The sequence below is a fragment of the Myotis daubentonii genome, chromosome 15 (genome assembly GCF_963259705.1).
Source record: "Myotis daubentonii chromosome 15, mMyoDau2.1, whole genome shotgun sequence".
NCBI lineage: Eukaryota > Metazoa > Chordata > Mammalia > Chiroptera > Vespertilionidae > Myotis > Myotis daubentonii.
Genome location: NC_081854.1, coordinates 28,228,003 through 28,246,655, shown reverse-complemented (window position 1 = coordinate 28,246,655; position 18,653 = coordinate 28,228,003). Strand labels below are relative to the sequence as shown.

The window sequence follows — 18,653 nt, the reverse complement described above, 5'->3', positions numbered from 1 at the left end:
GTCCCCTTGATCGCCACAACATTCAGCCTCCCATGGCTGGTCTGCCTGAGCTTTCTTCTCCGAGCATTTGGAGGGGGAAAAGGAGTTTATATCACAGCAAATAAATGGCTTAAAACTCAATGTTCAACTGCCCTGTGCTTAAAATTAAGTCCCTTTGTCCTCCTGTTAGTTTGTTCTGCTCACTTTTCCTCTCCTCTCCTTTCTCTCTCTCTATTCTTCCACCCTCAAATTCCTGCCCTTTTGTTATGCACATCAGTTTAACCTTCTCTCTGGTTCCCTGTCCTCCTACCAAACCATGTTGCCTCACTGTCCACCTCTTTGCAGAAGAGAAAGGCCAAAGAGTGATAAGGATGCTAACACAGAGCTGACGTCATCAAATGTCTGGCCAGCAATGGTGTCCATCTCCTCTGAGCTCCTTTGTATCTGAGGAAAACTATCCCCCATTTGCTTAAGTTTGTAGTCACTTGAAGCCAAAAGCCCTCTCACCAATTGGACCTGTGAGTAGTGTTCCCTAGAACAAAGAAAGCAAAAGCCTGCAAGAGGTGCTCTGGCACCAGCTGGGAATACAATAATTCTCTTCCTGTCCTCCTGTTTTTAAAAAACACATGAAGGCCCAGCCCGTGTGGCTCAGTGGGTGAGCGTCACCCCATGCACCAAGAGGTCACAGATTCCATTTCTGGTCAGAGAACATGCCTCCGTTCCGGGCTCAATTCCCAGTAGGGTGTGCAGGAGGGAGCCAATCAATGATGTTCCTCTTTCATCGATGTTTCTATGTCTATATCTCTCCCTTCTTCTCTCTCTAAAAATAAAGAAAATAAAAATGACATACATGTGTACCACCAGCCTTTACCTTCTGTGTTCCACCTTAAATGTCCTTGGTGAAACCAGGGAAGCACAATTACTAGTAGTTACTCTTAAATGTAAGCAACATTGGGTTCTTCACTTTTTTTGTTTTGTTTGTTTTTGTTGTTCTTATAAAACCTTTCTTCTAGATCAGAGGTTCTCAACCTGTGGGTCACGACCCCTTTGGGGGCCGAATGACCCTTTCACAGGGGTCGTCTAAGACCATCGGAAAACACATATATAATTACATATTGTTTTTGTGATTAATCACTATGCTTTAATTATGTTCAATTTGTAACAATGAAAATACATCCTGCGTATCAGATATTTACATTATGATTCATAACAGTAAGCAAAATTACAGTTATGAAGTAGCAACGAAAATAATTTTATGGTTGGGGGTCACCACAACATGAGGAACTGTATTAAAGGGTCGCAGCATTAGGCAGGTTGAGAACCACTGTTCTAGATCCTTGTTAAAATTCTGTTTTCCACAGGGCCATAATGACTGGGTGATGGATGTTGCCATTAGCAACAACAAGAAATGGATCCTGTCTGCTTCAAAGGTAAAAGTGGCCAACCTTTGAGTGACCTGAAATCTCTATTGCATTTGTGAGAATTGGTGATAACAGAAGCGCTATTGTCCAGTAAAATTCTTGGGCAGGCTCAGTTTGAGGGCCACACCTGGCCAGGCCGTCCCCCTCCAGGGAGCCGCGTGTACAGGGAAAGGAAGGTCCTCTGCCCCTCATGTGGGGAGTTGCCAGGTATTTCTGGGCCTGCACCACTGGCATTTGAGTTTTATCGGAACAAGGGCCTGGCCAGACTGGTCAGTGGTAAAGCCAACCAGAGCCTTGGAGGGGGAGGCATCGGCTGCAGACAAGGAGCAGAGAACACCGAGGTCCCAGGTGTCTTCCCTCCCTACCTCACTGCATCCTGGGATTCCCATTTCACTGGCACTTAGCGACTAGCCCAGGATAGCCTGAGGGCTGTCCTCCAGGTGTGAGGATCAGAGAAGCGGGGAGTCACCTTGCCCCCCACCTTTATTAGAGACATGTCATTCTCTAAGCTGAGAGTTTCTAAATCTATGAGACTGTGGACAAGACTCTGCTTGGGCAGTATCAACCCAGGATACTACCATGCCTGACAGGAAAACCATATGTGTCATTTTTTAATTTTATTTTTTAAAGATTTTTTTTAATAAATTCATTTTAGAGAGGGAGATATATCAATGTGAGAACACACACCCACTACCAGGGATTGCACCCCCAATCCAGGCATGTGTCAAACCAGCAACCTTTCAGTGCATGTCCCGATGGCCAACCAACTGAGCCACACCAGCCACACCAGGGCTATGTGTTATTATTTTAATACTAGAGGCCCGGCGGGGTCCCTTGGCCTGGCCTGCAGGATCTGGCCAAAACTGGCTCTCTGACATCCCCTGAGGAGTCCCGGATTGCAAGAGGGCGCAGGCCAGGACAAGAGACCCCACTGGTGCATGATCAGGGTCAAGGAGGGACTGCGGGAGGGCTCCAGAGTGTGTCTGGCCCGTCTCTCGCTCCGCTGGACCCCAGTAGCAAGCTAACCTGCTGGTTGGAGCGTCTTCCCCCTGGTGGTCATTGCACGTCATAGCGACTGGTCAACAAGTTGACTGACTGCCCCCTGCTGGTCAGTGAATGTCATAGCGACTAGTCGACAGGTTGACTATCTGCCCCCTGGTGGTCAATGCATGTCATAGCAAGTAGTCGAGTGACCTTAGCATATCATTAGCATATTATGCTTTGATTGGTTGAACGGCTGACCAGATGACCAGACACTTAGCATATTAGGCCTTTATTATACAGGATAAAAACATGAAAAAATGCCCTGGCCTGTGTCACTCAGTGGTTAGAGTGTCAGTCCACACACCAAACGGTTGAGGGTTTGGTTTGATTTCCAGTCAAGGGCACTTACCTGGGTTGCAGGTTCAATCTGAGCCCTGGTCAGGGGTCATTCGGGGGGCAACCAATTAATGTGCCTCTCTCACATTGATGTTTCTCTTTCTCTCTCTCCCTCCTCCCTCCATTTCACTCTCTTTTAAAAAAATAATGGAGCCTGGCCGGTGTTGCTCAGTGATTGAGTGTTGACCCAGGAACCAGGAGGCCATGGTTTAATTCCCGGTCAGGGCACAGTTGTGGGTTCAATTCCCAGAAGGGCATGCAGGAGGCAACTGATCAATGATTCTCTCTCATCCTTAATGTTTCTATCTTTCTCTCCTTCTCCCTTCCTCTCTCTGAAATCAGTAAAAACATATTTTTAAAAATTGCTATAAAAAAAAACAATGGAAAAATATCCTTGGCTGAGGATTAAAAGAACAAACAAAGAAAGCCATGAAAAATGATTGTCAGTTATAACTCAAGCAAGTGGAAAAAGTAAAAATTAAAACAAAATATGAAAAATGAGTGTTTATTTGAAATTATGTTTTATTCTTTATGTTTTACTTTTCTGTTACATAAATGCTCTTATTTAAATAAAGCAACAATAGGACTAGTTACTAGCAGTAATTAGTAGTAATTAATAGTAGGACTAATTAAACATGTTTAAGAAAAATATAAAACATTTTATGATGTTTCTTTCTGTCCTTGGATACAACAATTTATTTAGATTTTTAAAAAGTCTTTATGAGAGAGAGAGAGAGAGAGAGAGAGAGAATCGATTGGTTGCCTCCTATACGCACGACCCGGGGACAAAATGTGCCCTGACCAGGATGATGCTCAACAAACTGAGCTACACCCCAGGGCTCAGTGTATATTCTTATTTTTTTAAAAATATATTTTTATTGATTTAAGAGAGTAAGGGAGGAGAAGAGATAGAAACATCAATGATGAGAGAGAATCATTGATCAGCTGCCTCCTGCACACTCCCCACTGGGGATGTGCCGGCAACCAAGGTACATGCCCTTGACCAGAATCGAACCTGGGACCCCTCAATCCCCAGGCCGACACTCTATCCACTGAGCCAAACTGCTCAGGGCTCTACCTATTTTTTAATTGGAATTTTTGTTTTTCTGTTATTGATTTGTATGAGGTGTTTATATATTTTGGATATTAATCCCCTATCAGATATATGATTTGCAATTATTTTTCTACCAGTCCACAGACTTCCTTTTCATTTTTTTGATTGTTTCTTTTTTTGTTAATCCTCACATGAGGATTGTTTTTTCATTGCTTTTTAGATATAGTGGAAAGGAGGGAGGAAGTGGGGGAGGGAGGGAGAGAGAGAAAAAGAGAAAGAGTAAGAAAAAAAGAAAGAGAAAGAGAGGAGAGAGACACATCGACTGGTTGTCTTCCGCAGGAGCCCAACAGGGGAGGATGGAGAGCAAACCGAGGTACACGCCCTTTTCTGGAATTGAACCCAAGACCCTTTGGTGCGCAGGCCAGTGCTCCACCCCCTGAGCACACCAGCCAGGGTTGACTGTTTCTTTTGCTGTGCAGAAGCTTTTTAGTTTGAGATAGTCCCAGTTATTTATTTTTGCTTTTGTTTCTTGTGCTTTTGGTGCCATATCTGAATGTTTATTTTCCTGCAGGTATTTTTAAGATCAAGCTTCATAATGGCATGTAAACTTTGCAGATCTGTGTAGATTGATACATATTGTTGCATTTGAAATATTGTGTGTATTGTAACTGGCTTTATACAAAATAGTGAATAGTGGAAATTGTATAATGTAATCATATAGTCAAAAGTATTAACCAAAAAAAAAAAAAAGAGGCACAAAAGTTAAATTTTGATGAAGTCCAGCTTATCTATTTTGTATTTTGTTGCTTGTGTTTTGGTGTCAAATCTAAGAAACGACCGCCTAATCCTGTGTGACAAAAATTTACTCCTATGTTTACTTCTAAGTTTTCTAGTTTTAGGTTTTGGAACCCTGGTCAAAAATAACTGACAATAAATGTGAGGGTTTACTAGTATTTTGGGCCTCAATTCTATTCCATGGACTTATGTTTCTATTTCTTGTGCCTGATCTACCCTGTCTTGATAACTGTAGCTTTGTAGTAAGTTTTGAATCCTCCAAAGTTGTTGTTCTTGTTCTAGATTGTTTTGGCTATTCTAGGTCCCTTGAATTTCCATATGGACTTTAGGATCATTTAGGGAATATCTGCAGAGGAGTCAGCTGGGGTTTTCATAGGGATTGTGTTGAATCTGGAGATCATTTTGGGGGCTACTGCCATCTTACCAATATTAAGTTTTCTGATTCATTGAACATGGGATGTCTTTCAATGTATTTATGTCTTCTTTAGTTTTAACAATATTTTTTAGATATTGGTCTGTGAGTTTTGCACTTCTTTTATTAAATTTATTTCTAAGCATTTTATTCCTTTTGATGCTAAATGGAATTGTCCAATTGCAAGGTTGTTCACTGCAAGTGTATAAAAATACAATTGATTTTTGTGTATTGATTTTATATCCTGCCCTCCTACTGAGCTTGTTTATTAGTTCTAATAGCTTTTTAGTAGATTCCTTAGGATTTATTATATACAAGGTCATATAATCTTCAAATAGAGATAATTTTACTTCTTTTCAAATTGGATGCCTTATATTTCTTTTTTTTCCACATTAGTATTTTTGTGGAAGATGAAAAACTTTTGAATAATTTAGAACTTGCCTACCTCATCCCCATTCAGTTACCATATGTGCTTTTCACACTTTCTTCTCTACCAAACCTGATCAGGTATTTCTGCATACCGTGCAGTATGCTTTGTTCTGGTTATTGACTCTCCAGTCTAGGTGTTTTTGTGAAGAGACAGTTTTCTTTTAATTTTCACCCAAGGATATTTTTTCCATTGATTTTCTTTAGAGAGAGAGTGAAAGGGAGGGAGGGAGGAGGAGAAGAGGAAGAAGAGGAGGAGGTGGGGGAGGAGGAGGGGGGGGCGGGGGAGGGGAGGGGGAGGGGGAGGAGGGGGAAGATAGAGTTAGAAAAGGAGAGAGAGAGATTGATTGCCTCCCATACGCGCCCAGATTAGGGCCAGGGATTGAATTTGCAACTGAGGTACATGCCCTTGATCAGGAATCAAATCCTCAACCCTTCAGTCTTTGGGCTGATGGTCTAACCATTGAGCAAAAAGGCTAGGGCTAATTGATTTTTTAAAATTGGTTTTTAATTAAATAGAGAAAGAAGAGGGGAGAGAGAGAAACATGGATTGGTTGCTTCCCGTATGTGCCCTAATCGGGGATTGAATCTGTATCCTAGGTATGTGCCCTGACCAGGAATCAAACTCGCAACGTTTTGGTGTCAAACCTGCAACCTTTTGGTATACTGGAGGATGTTCAGGGCCCCTAATCTACTTTTATGTGTGTAACTGTCATTAAACACAATTGTGTAGCTTCCTTTTCTGGTGACGCATGGGCCATGCTGTCATTGGTCTTGTAATTGTTCTCATTTTCACTATCCTCTTACAAAACAGGTCACGATAGTCACAGTTTAAAAATTCTATCAGCACTATGTTGAAACAAAGCTCAACAGTTAATCCATAGGTAGAATCAAAGGCAAACTGTTAAAACTCAGAGTTACAATGCAGTTAAGTTGAATATTTAAGTCGCATCACTGGGAGTGAATGACAGTGATGGATGATCTATTATTGTGAACTGCAAACTGTGGAGAACAGTAATGCCCTATGGCAGGTGAATCATCTACGCATATCCATTTGGCATTGAAGATATTTTGCTTTCAGCTCCTATTATGAACTTCCACACCCATTGATGACAAATGGGACATGGGACTTGCAGAGCAAAAGCTGGAAAGGTGCTGGAGAAACTGAGACAGTTGGTCACCTGAACTCTGCTCCTCTGCAGGTCAAGTTTCTCCACACGTAACCTGACGAGCTGCGCCTCCCTGGGGCCGCCCAGCCCCAAGAGTCCGTTTTGTGACCGCTGGTTTGCTGTTTAATTTTTTTTTAGGATAGGACCATGAGACTATGGAATATTGAAGAAATTGACCAAATTCCTTTGGTAATCAAGTGCAAAGAGGCCCGGGGCTTAAAGGTGAACCAGGTTGGTACTGGATAAAATTAAGCCAAATGAAGGCTTTCATTAGTTTACCACTACAAATTAATTTATTCTTTGAACAAATATTCTGTAACTGGGGAATGAAACCATGAGCAGATTGAATTTCTTATCCTGAAGGAGCTTAAATTGTAAAAGGGGAGAAAAACAAAGAAATAAGGGAATACTTAGTGAGTCACATGGTGCTGAGTAACTGGGAGAAAAATAACAGGGAAGGGGAGTGAGAGAGCTGGAGGCTGCTCAAAGGGTAGGCAGGATAGGGCTCACTGAGAAGGTGACATTTGTTCAAAGACTTGAAGATGGTGCCAGTGTTTAGGGGAAGAACTTCCCAACAGAGGGAACAGCCAGTGCGGAGACTCTGAGGCAGAAGTGAGCCTGGTACGTATTTGAGAAGTGGAGTGAGTGAGGGGACTGGGACGTGAGCCGGAGGGAGCACTGGGCACACAGCTGGATACTGCCTGCGCCTCCTGCACGCTGGCAGCAGACCCTCTGGTCAGGCTCTCAGTGCCCCATTGCCCATGGAAAGGGCTCCGGTGCCTGTGTTTCTTTAGTGAAAGATCTTGATGGTAGAAAGAGCACATCCTCTGCCTCACCAGGTGCAGCCAGGGCTGGCCACAGAGGTTCTCCCGGGGCAGTGGGGGCCTGTCCCTACTAGGACCATGGAGCCAACACCTGGCTGCCACTTTAAGAGGCTGAGGAGTCTACCCTGGGCCCTCTTGAGTCTTCCTTCCCTTGGAATCCCACAGTCACCTAGGCTTGTCTCCTTTCAGAAAGTCTGGCTGGGAGCCACTGCTTCTGGAATGACTAATTTAGGACCAGCACTGTGGGGTAGGGGAGTGGGGGGTGGGAGCCACATGAACCTCGTTTTTGTGGCCAGCAGGTTCTCATAGCCACTGAGGCCATGTTGGCCCTGAGGCCCTGGAAGCTGACTGACTAGCACCAGAGCAGTGCTGGCCCATGTCCTCCACTTGCCAGGGGCTGCCTCCTCTGAGCCCTGTCATTCTGGGGTTGGGCCATGAGAAATTATACTGTGGAAGAAAGAAGATTTAATTTAAGAAAAAGGCTGGATTGTCTCCGAGGCCAGATTTCTCAGAGGGCCTGTCCCATACAGGGCTTGGTCTGTCCTCCTGCACGCTTTCGTATCCTGAAAGGCAAGGGTGGCCAAGCACAGGAGCTTGGGGCGCTAGGGCAGAGGCATGCCACCTTGCAGGCTTGTCTCAGGGGGCTGTGTTGTGATGGGAACTCCCGAGAGACCCCTCCCCATGGCCCGAGAGCCCCCCTGCCCCGTGGTGTCGCTCACTTGTTTGTGGGAAGCAGATGTAGTGAGTGAGCTGGGCTGCCCTATCGACTGTTCTCTGTGTGCTTTGGCCAGAAACAGGCTCTGAGATGGAGGAGGATGCTCAGCAACTTCATCATCTAGCAAAAATCCCTGCTTTGTTCAGAAATTGTGCTTATTCGCTTTTCACGGTTCTACTAAAAGTGATGTTAAAAGTGATATCAGGATATCCCCTTGGCCCCATGGTTCTTTGCACAGAGCAGAGGAGGGGGTTAGAACCCTCCACCCTGTCCTCTCCACTGCCAAATGCTTGCCATCCTGCCCCCGAACCCCTGGCAATACTTGCATAGCTCTTTGCGGGGAGAGAGGGAGAGGCCTATGCCGATTCTCTCAGTGGCCTGCAATCCCACCCTCGCTCGGACAGAAACCTCCGAGAGGAGGCAGCTCTCTCCTTCACCTAACCCACGGTGGTTGGTCTGGGTGAGAGAATTCTAACTGCATGCCTTGATCCCTTCTGACTAGCACCTCTTTTCTATTATGTTTGAACATTTCATGTCAGTGTGAAGCATGTGAAAGGCCTTTCTCCACCTACGACAGTGACGTCTTTTCTGAAATAGTCACCAAATGTGTGTTCTGCCGGATGGATGCAAGTTTGTCAGCACAGGCCTCGTCGTCAGAAAGGAAGGGCTCACCCGCAAGGGAGTGCAGCTTGGGCAAGGATAACTGATGGCCACTGGGTCCTTTGAGTGACTTGAGCACAGGCCAGCTCTGACGTCGGTCTCAGGGCTCTGCAAGGACCTTTCCCTGGGGCCCGTCCCTGGCTGGGTGGGCCTGTCTGGCTGGGGCAGGCGCCATGCTCTCGCTGGGCTCCCGCCACGGTTCCGCCTCAGCTCCACACACCCTACTGAACAGGATTGGATGCTTTTAGTTTTCAGGAAAAATAAACCTAGATCCTTTTGGAAAAAGTGTGCGTGTGAATTTCAGGAGCATTCTTGCTATTTATGAGCTTTCTGTCCTGGTGTTCATCCAGACACATTTGGATTCCCATTCTGGGCTCTGGAGTGGCCCTGCAAGGCAGACCTGGGGGCTGGGTAGCAACCCGAGGAAGGGCTTGTGAATGAAGAGGAAGATGTGTGGGGCCTCCTCTGTGGACGAGACTGTGGGTGGCTCCCTGTCTACTGCTCCCAGATGGCCACCTGCCCGAGCAGAGGTAGTCCAGTTAGGCAGGCAGGTGGTGGGCATTTCTATCACAGAATGTTCCTTACTCTCCCCCCCAGACGTTTCCATTCCCAACATGCCCACGCACGTGGACTGCCGCCTTCTGCTTCCACAGAATAGCCACAACGTAATTACCTCAGAGGTGAAGGTCTCAGATGACAAACACAAAGGCCTCCCTTTTCCATTAGGTATTGCTCATGGGTCAAATATTCGTACGCTCCTTGGTCCATTTAAAAAACGTAATTGCAGGACTCACTTATTTAGTGCCCATTGTCTGGCATCCTGTAAGTCTGCTCAGGAGCACGGTAACCTGATCGTCATTCTTTGTGCTTAGTGATACCCTCCTCAGTCACAACCCTGGCGACTGCTCAACCCTGGTGGCTGGTCAGTAGGCAGCCATTTAGTTACACATGTCAAAATTCACAATTTCTCAGCACTTCGGCTCTCCTTTGAAGTGAAGTCCTGTTGCTGGTAGTCTCGAAAAGACATGCATAGAGGTATTATTCTTTCTGCTGTGGAGGATGGGTGGACTACGTATGGCAACACTGTCCTCAGCGATGGGCACTTAGGTTGTTTCTCGTTCCTTTGCTATTACTAATAATACTGGAGTGAGCCTTCTTGTGCACATATTTTTGCAGAAGCTTGCATTTCTGTGGACGGGCCTCTCCCACCTGAATTGCTGGGCGAATGGATTAGCAGTACTAGCATATGGTTTTGTTGCTGCTCAAAGGCCGGGGCAAAGTGGCTGATGTGTCTGGGTGAGGAGACCCAGACTGGGCAAGTGGGAAGCCTGGGTGGGTACGGCCTTGACTTGCAGCCGAATCCTCCCCATGAATGGTGCTGGTGCTCCAGAGAAGCGGCCCAATTGAAGCTGTGGGTCTGGTCCCGACAGGCGTGCAGATGAGCCGCCAGGATAACAGGGTGCGGCTAAGGTGGGCCACCGAGGAGGGCCAGTGCGATGGGTCCTGTGCGTGGTCACTGCACGACCACCTCGGGGCGTGCGCCCAGGCCCCACGCAGGGCTGGCAGGCTGTCCGGCCGCGATAGCGGGCGGGGATCTTCCGAGCGGAAGGGGACTCGGCCTTGCGGACAGCCTGGTGGAGTTCGGGCGCCAGGGCAGAAGCTAGCGTCCCCCAAAGAAGGAAGCCACGTGGCTCCACACCGGACGCGGACACTCCAGAGACGGCTAAGAGAACGCTGCGCGGCCCCAGCCACCGCGCGCCGGCCTCAAGGACCGCGGTTCTCCAGCGCTCCACTCAGCGGCGTATGTATACACCACGCATGCGTCCGCCGCCGGCAAAACTTGTGCGCATGCGTGCACCGCTGGAGAGGCTAGTAATGGGGGATAGATTCTCGCGGTACCCATGCGGGCGGCGCCGTGGCTTAGTTGGTTAAAGCGCCTGTCTAGTAAACAGGAGATCCTGGGTTCGAATCCCAGCGGTGCCTGCATTCAGCGTCTCGCAAGCTTTTTGCCCATTTCCAATTTTGCTCTGCACCCCTACCCATCTCTTCCCCATTTCGGGGGTGAGAGGGTGATTCTGAGAAGTCATTTCAGACCATCCCCCTGCTTGCGGCTGGATTGGTCGCTAGCCCTCCCTGGAGTCCACCGGAGGATTGAATCCGGCCAGCGTGACCCCAGAGTAATAAGAGTATGAAAACTGTCGGGAGGGAACGGATCAAGCAGTACCCCGAGTTTGGAGGCAGCTTTTCCAGGGGGCCAGGAGTGAGGCTGCGCCCTAAAGCCCGGGCTGTGTAAAAATCCACGTTCCGAGGGCCTGACCCACAGCAACTGAGTCGAAGTCTGGGGCATTGGAATAATAAAAAAGTAACCCAGGAATTCTCTTGTCAAACAACAAAATCCATGTCAATCGTAACAGGACAGTTTCAACGAGCTGCAGAAATTGCAGTTATGGCATCAGTCTGTGTCTCCAATACTCAAATTCATCTGCCCCAGAAGTTGCTCCCATGGGTCTAGGGTTTATCATCTGTCTTTTACATTTTGCTTTGAGGTCAATTTCTTGCCCTTTGTAGCTTGGTTGTTTTTGTTTGACATTGCAAAGAAAAACTTTTAAAGATACTTTGAGGCTTTGCAGTTCTGATAGGAATATCAGAGATGAGTTTATTGGTAACAAGGGCTTGAGTCATTGTGAGGCTGGTATTTTTCTGACCTCTTTACTGCTAGCCTGAGGGATATCAGGTCAGTTTTGAGCATGTGCCTGTTATGTGGCTAGGGGAGATGTTTAATTTCGTTCAACATTTTTTTTTCTTTTTTAGTTTTGAGAGTACAAATTTTGCACATTTTTGGGTAAAATTTAATCCTAAGTATGCTCTTCTGTTTGATGTTGTAAATGGAATTGTTTTTAAAAAATATGTTTTTATTGATTTCAGAGAAAAAGGGAGAGGAGATAGAAAAATGATGAGAGAGAATCACCCATCAGATGCCTCCTGCATGCCCCACACTGTGGACAGAGCCCCCAACCTGGGCATGTGCCCTGACGGGGAATCCAACTGTGACCTCCTGGTTCATAGGTCCATGCTCAACCACTGAGGGGAGATGTACACACACTGTCAGCTGCTCCCTGGGAAGAGTTTCACATATGCTGACCCTCTGGAGAATGACCTCAGCCTTGGGGAAGGCTCCTTGGACAGCCTCTCAGGTAGAGCTCCACCTTGCTGCCAGGTAAGGGCAAGGAGTGAGGTCTCCACTGTGCTGGGCTCTCAGTCATTAATATACCTCATGCTGCTCATTTGTGTGGTTGCTTTTATTTTATTTTTGTTAATCCTCACCCGAGGATATTTTCCATTGATTTTTTATTTATTTTATTATTCCTCACTGGTCTGTGCCCCTGTAAGGGAGGAGGAGAGACACAAAGAAACATTGATGTGAGAGAGACACATCGACTTGCTGCCTCCTGCAAGTCCACCCCGACCCGGATGAGGAATCGAGCCTGCAACCAAGGTACATGCCCTTGACCAGAATCAGACCTGCAGTCCTCTGAGGCAAATCAGCCAGGGCTGTGTAGTTATTCTTATTAATCAAACTATAATGTTGAATGTATTTGTACAAATGATATGTTTATAAAATGTTATTATTTAATAGGTTAGCTAATGTAGAAACAAAACATTTCCCACCACATTTTAATTCTTAAAATTAGATTACATTTTAACACAAAAACTCATGTACATTAACAAATGTACAGACTGATCTTTCTGACTCTAATCTACCGCCATAATATTTATTCTAGCATTCCCTCTCACTTTTTCTTTCTCAGCCAGTGAAAAACCTGTCTCCCTCATTATTTCCAATACATTTACTTATTGTTCAACTCTTCTATATATGGAAAATAGTTTCAGAATTAATAGCCTATATCTGTTTGAGAAACAAATTTGCCAACCAGTGTTTCTCCACAGCTCTCTTTGCTTTAGTCTTACAGTATCTAGTCAAAACATCACCTCAGCTCCTTTTTTTCCTCATAACTTTCAGTGTGGCTGAGCCGCCCATTTGTAAATATTCATTTGTCCCTGGCCACATTCTATCTTGATTTCCTGACATTCTGTGTGGTTTCTAAAAATTTGCATACAGAAAAATCCACTCTTGTGATGTACAGATCTATACTTTTTTAAAAATATGTTTTTATTGATTTTTATAGAGAGAGAGAAAAGGAGAGAGAGAAACATCAATGTGAGAGAGAAATACCGATTGCTTGCCTCCGGTCAAACCCAAAACCTGGGTATGTGCTCTGACTGGGAATCGAACTGCCAGCCTTTCAGTGCATAGGATGATGTCCAACCAACTGAGCCATACCGGCTAGGGCCAGATCTATAATTTTTGGGGGGACAAATAACACAAACTGATTTTGCAATGTTGAACCGGCTTTGCATTCCTGGGATAAGCTCCATTTAGTTGTGATATATTGTCCTTTTAATATATTGCAGGATTAAATTAGCTAATATTTTGTTGATGAGTTTTGCATTTATGTTCATGTGATATACTGGTCTATAGTTTTCTTTTCTTGTAAAGTCTTTCTCTGGTTTTAGTATCAGGATAAATCTGGCCTCATATAGTGAGTTGGGAAATTTTCCTCCTGTTTTATTTTTCTAAAAAGCTGTGTAGAACTGATAGGATTTCTTCCTTCACTATTTGGTAGAATTCACCAATGAAACCATCTGGGCATGAAGTTTTCTTTGTTGGAAGGTTTTCATTACAAATTTAATTGCTGATAGTTCTAGCATTGTTCACTTTATCTATTTCTCCTTCTTCTTCTTCTTCTTCTTCTTCTTCTTCTTCTTCTTCTTCTTCTTCTTCTTCTTCTTCTTCTTCTTCTTCTTCTTCTTCTCCTTCTTCTTCTTCTTCTTCTTCTTCTTCTTCTTCTTCTTCTTCTTCTTCTTCTTCTTCTTCTTCTTCTTCTTCTTCTTCTCCTTCTCCTTCTCCTTCTCCTTCTCCTTCTCCTTCTCCTTCTCCTTCTCCTTCTCCTTCTCCTTCTCCTTCTCCTTCTCCTTCTCCTTCTCCTTCTCCTTCTCCTTCTCCTTCTCCTTCTCCTTCTCCTTCTTCTTCTTCTTCTTCTTCTTTTCTTTTCTTTTTTTTTATTGCTTAAAGTATTTCAAAGGGTATTACATATGTGTCCTTTTTCCCCCCCGCCCTTGACAGTCCCCTAGCCTCCCCTATCCCCCAATGTCTTATGTCCATTGGTTATGCTTATATGCATGCATACAAGTCCTTAGGTTGATCTCTTACCCCCCTCCCTCCTGCCCCCCAACCCTCCCCGGCCTTCCTGCTGCAGTTTAACAATCTGTTTGAGGCAGCTCTGCCTCTGTATCTATTATTGTTCAAAAGTTTATAATGGTCTCTATTATCCATGAATGAGTGAGATCATGTGGTATTTTTCCTTCATTGACTGGCTTATTTCACTTAGCATAATGCTCTCCAGTTCCATCCATGCCGTTGCAAATGGTAAGAGTTCCTTCCTTTTTACCGCAGCATAGTATTCCATCGTGTAGCTGTACCACAGTTTTCTAATCCATTCATCTACTGATGGGCACTTAGGCTGTTTCCAGATCTTAGCTATGGTGAATTGTGCTGCTATGAACATAGGGGTGCATATATCCTTTCTGATTGTTGTTTCTGGTTTCTTGGGATATATTCCTAGAAGTGGGATCACAGGGTCAAATGGGAGTTCCATTTGTAGTTTTTTGAGGAAACTCCATACTGTCTTCCATAGTGGCTGCACCAGTCTGCATTCCCACCAGCAGTGCACAAGTGTTCCTTTTTCTCCACATCCTCTCCAGCACTTGTCGTTTGTTGATTTGCTGATGATAGCCATTCTGACAGGTGTGAGATGGTACCTCATTGTTGTTTTGATTTGCATCTCTCGGATGATTAGTGACTTTGAGCATGTTTTCATATGTCTCTTGGCTTTGTGAATGTCCTCTTTTGAAAGGTGTCTATCTAGGTCCTTTGCCCATTTTTTGATTGGATTGTTTAACTTCCTTTTGTTAAGTTGTATGAGTTCCCTATAAATTTTGGAGATTAGGCCCTTATCAGATATGACATTGGCAAATATGTTTTCCCACACAGTGGGTTTTCTCGTTGTTTTGTTGATGGTTTCTTTTGCTGTGCAGAAGCTTTTTATTTTGATATAGTCCCATTTGTTCATTTTCTCTTTAGTTTCAAGTGCCCTAGGAGCTGTATCAGTGAAGAAATTACTTCGGCATATGTCTGAGATTTTGTTGCCTTTGGATTCTTCTAGAATTTTTATGGTTTCCTGTCGTACATTTAAGTCCTTTATCCATTTTGAGTTTATTTTTGTGTATGGTGTAAGTTGGTGGTCTAGTTTCATTTTCTTGCATATATCTGTCCAATTTTCCCAACACCATTTATTGAAGAGACTATCTTGGCTCCATTGTATGTTCTTGCCTCCGTTGTCAAATATTAATTGAGCATATTGGTTCGGGCCGATTTCTGGGCTCTCTATTCTATTCCATTGATCTATATGCCTATTCTTGTGCCAGTACCAGGCAGTTTTGAGAACAGTGGCTTTGTAATACATCTTGATAACTGGTATTGAGATCCCACCTACTTTGTTCTTTTTTCAGGATTGCTTCTATTTCTTCTTGAGTGAACATTGGTAGCTTCCTATAAAGTTAAACATATATTTATCATACAATTCAACAATCTCACTCCTAGATATTTACCCAAGTGAATTGAAAACTTACATTTACAACAAAACCTTTTAATTCAGAAGTTCATGGCAAGTTATAGGACACACTACAAGAATATTTGGGAATGGTTTCTACTTGATGTCAATTCTCAGGGCTTCAAGACCAGATAACCGTAGCCCTTGGCCACAGCTGGACACCTGACCCAGGATGGCCTACACAGAAGAGTACCTGGTCAAGCTGGGCCAATTAGAGCCCTTTTCTAAAAGTTGGAACTTGAGTGGCTGTCCTATAATGTTCAGACTCAGGTGTTGTGGGTGATGGTGGTGGCGGGAGGGGGAGGGGAAGGGGAGAAAGGGTGCCATGTTTTCTGCCATGCAGTTGCAGGAAACAGAAATTGGGGAAGAGACCAGATTAGGCACAGGGAAAAAGGCCGGGAAGGGAGATCCGAACCGCATAGTTTCCTACCAGTTTCTCTGTGCATTCCTGTCCTAAGCTCTGGGCCAGATTCCCAAAGGAAAAGTTGAATAAGGTTTTCCTTACTTGCAGGAGAAAGTGTAATGCTCAAATGTCTCTCCTTGGACAATTTATGTTTTCTTCTGGGGAGGAGAGTTTTTCCACGTTACCTGTCACTTTCCCTCAAGTGGCCTCCTCCTCCGTAGTCCAAGTGGCGGGCCACTGTGGCCGAGCCAGGCCGCACTACCCCCATTTCCATCTTCCGCGTTGACTTACTGCATGGAGGATCTTGCATGGAGGGCACTCAGAGGACAGCCTGGACAAGGGTGTTGTAAGGAGGGACACCAAGGTCATCTGAATTTTGGACGAAGAATATCAAAGAGCAACAATGACAATGGCGAAGATTATTCAGGATTTTTGTCTCCCAAGGAGCAAAAAACCCCAAACATGTTGCCTTGAAGGTGTTAAATGTTCCTGAGAGCTCTTATTATTGTTGTTGTCATTGTCATTATTGTTATGACTAGACTTAACTGAGCACAGTAGTTCTGGGTGTCCCTGTGTTCTCCCTACCTCCCAAACTTGACAACTTCATGGCTACTGTGGACACATTTTAGATGGAATCAAATTAGACTTTGGCTCTTGTTGAAACAATTTAGGAAGCTAGAGTTATTTTCTTCTCTTTTTCAATAGAATTAAAAAAGAACACAAAGAAAAATGTAAAGAACATTATTTCTTGGTTTTCTAAGTGGCATATAATGTTATTTAAATAAATAGTTGAATGAACTTTCTGTTGTTCATTTTCTGGAAAAAATATCATGCCCTTGTTTTTTCACAATTTCCTTTGCTGACAATGTAGGGGTTCAAGTGCAAGAAAGCCTGTCCCACAGATCTCAGTGCTCTCCTGTCTCCATGCAGTTCACGGGGTTCCAGGAATGATGTTAAGTTGAACTTGGCCTCAGTTACCTGAGAAAATGTAGATCTGTACTTCCAGTGCTAGATAACTTGCTTGTTTTCTTTGTTATCGGAGATTTAGGCTTAAGGAGGCACAATTTAATTTGGTCTTGTTACTGAGGGTAGTACACATACCTCTTTATTTCTGAATACTTTTTTTCCTTAAAAAATTGCAGAAGGTAGGAATAGGTCATTCACAAAGGAAGAAAGGCAAATGGCCAATACTCATGAAAATATGTTCAATTGAATAAATGCAGATTGAAGTAATGAGGTACTTTTCCTCCAGCCACATAAGAAAATATTTGTAAAGGCTGATGATAAGCCCCAGGTTGCTGAGAAGCTGAGCACTTTCTATGGTACGATCTAGAGATGTGCTTCAGGTTTCAACTGCTCCCTGTGGCTCAGACGCCAGACCTCCAGGCACTCATCTGAAAGACCTGGCCGGATACTTTGTGAGGATGGAGACAGGTTATTTACTAAAGATTGCCCAGGAGAGAGACTAGAAACAACCAAATGACAAGTCCGGCTCTCCCTGGAGTGTGGCGGTCCTCAGAATGAGGGTGCGAAACTTCATATGTGAACGTGGAGGCATGTGATGTATCGCCAAATAAAAAGTTATAAAATTACTTATTATGATTCCATTTCTGTAAAAACTCTGTGTGTTTAAAAAAAGTAGTTTGCTCAGTCACAGGAGACAAATACTACATGATTCTACCGATATGGTACCTGGAGGAGTCAACTCCACAGAAACAGAAAGTAGAATGGTGGTTGCCGGGGGCAGGAAAAGGGGAGAATGGAGAGTTAGTATTTAATGGGGCAGAGTTTCCGTTTGGGAAGGTGGGGAAGTTCTGGAGACGCTTGATGGCACTAGCTGCACGACAGGTGAATGTACTTAATGCCACTGAAAATGGTTAAAGTGGTAAATTTTATGTTATGCAGATTTTACCACAATACATTTAAAAAAAAAAAAAGCAGCTGGAAGGATATTTTTTTTTTTTTTTTTTTTTTTTTTTTTTTAGCTGGAAGGATATTTGCCAAAACAGCAATGTCATTGTCGGGGTGGTCGGTCTTTGTTTTCTTTACAATGAGCATTCGTTACTTTTATACTCCGTGAGCCCATCTTGGCCAACCAGTTCGCTGTGGATTCACTGAATCCATTTAAAATTTAAAAATGTTATTGTGTAGTCCTGGAGCCTGCCCCACACCTTCCCTCAGGCGTTGCTGCTTGACAAATTTCCCCTAAGAAGCTCTGTGTAATTCTTGCCCACCTTCCTTACCCCTTTCACTCCACCCATATTTCCCCACAAGAATGGCTGGGGCCAGCCTCTGGGCCTGGGTGCTGCCACATTTGGCAGAACATCAGTGTTGGTGCCTGCAGCCTGCTCTCACCCACAGTAGCCACCATCACCTTTTCTAACCACCAAGGGACGTTGTGGCAGGGGGAGAGGACGTTCTGGGGGCGGTTCATGGAACCCACAGCAGCAACGCTGGGAACCAGCTTGGCACTTGCAGAACAAGGGGCATTCCCAAGGACCAGCCACCAAACTCCTCACCCCCCAGTTCCTGCCCCCCCTTCTCATCCCTGCCCTCCCTGCTCTGGAACCAGGGCCCGAGAGAGGTGGTGATTGGCTGGTCTTGGTCACGTGCCTGTCCTTGCTCATAGGGAGCAGGATAGGGTGCTGATGAATAGACCTTTGGACTGCTCACAATGACAAGGG

At 44.7% G+C, this 18,653-nt stretch overlaps 2 protein-coding genes and 1 non-coding gene across 7 annotated transcripts in view; 2 read left to right on the top strand and 1 right to left on the bottom strand.

Annotated features, from left to right (window-relative positions):
- Positions 1–8,936, top strand: part of WDR88 (WD repeat domain 88) — a 40,890-nt gene extending 31,954 nt beyond the window's left edge. Inside the window, 3 exon segments of the mRNA XM_059665531.1 lie at positions 1,341–1,409; positions 6,775–6,867; positions 8,715–8,936. Coding sequence (XP_059521514.1) covers positions 1,341–1,409; positions 6,775–6,867; positions 8,715–8,882 — 330 coding nt within the window. The 3' untranslated portion in view covers positions 8,883–8,936.
- LOC132217058 (xaa-Pro dipeptidase) overlaps positions 1–18,653 on the bottom strand; it is a 467,255-nt gene that overhangs the window by 157,195 nt on the left and 291,407 nt on the right. The gene's annotated exons all lie outside the window — the stretch shown is intronic.
- TRNAT-AGU (transfer RNA threonine (anticodon AGU)) lies at positions 10,745–10,818 on the top strand. Its single transcript has one exon. It is a non-coding gene; the product is annotated as a tRNA-Thr (tRNA).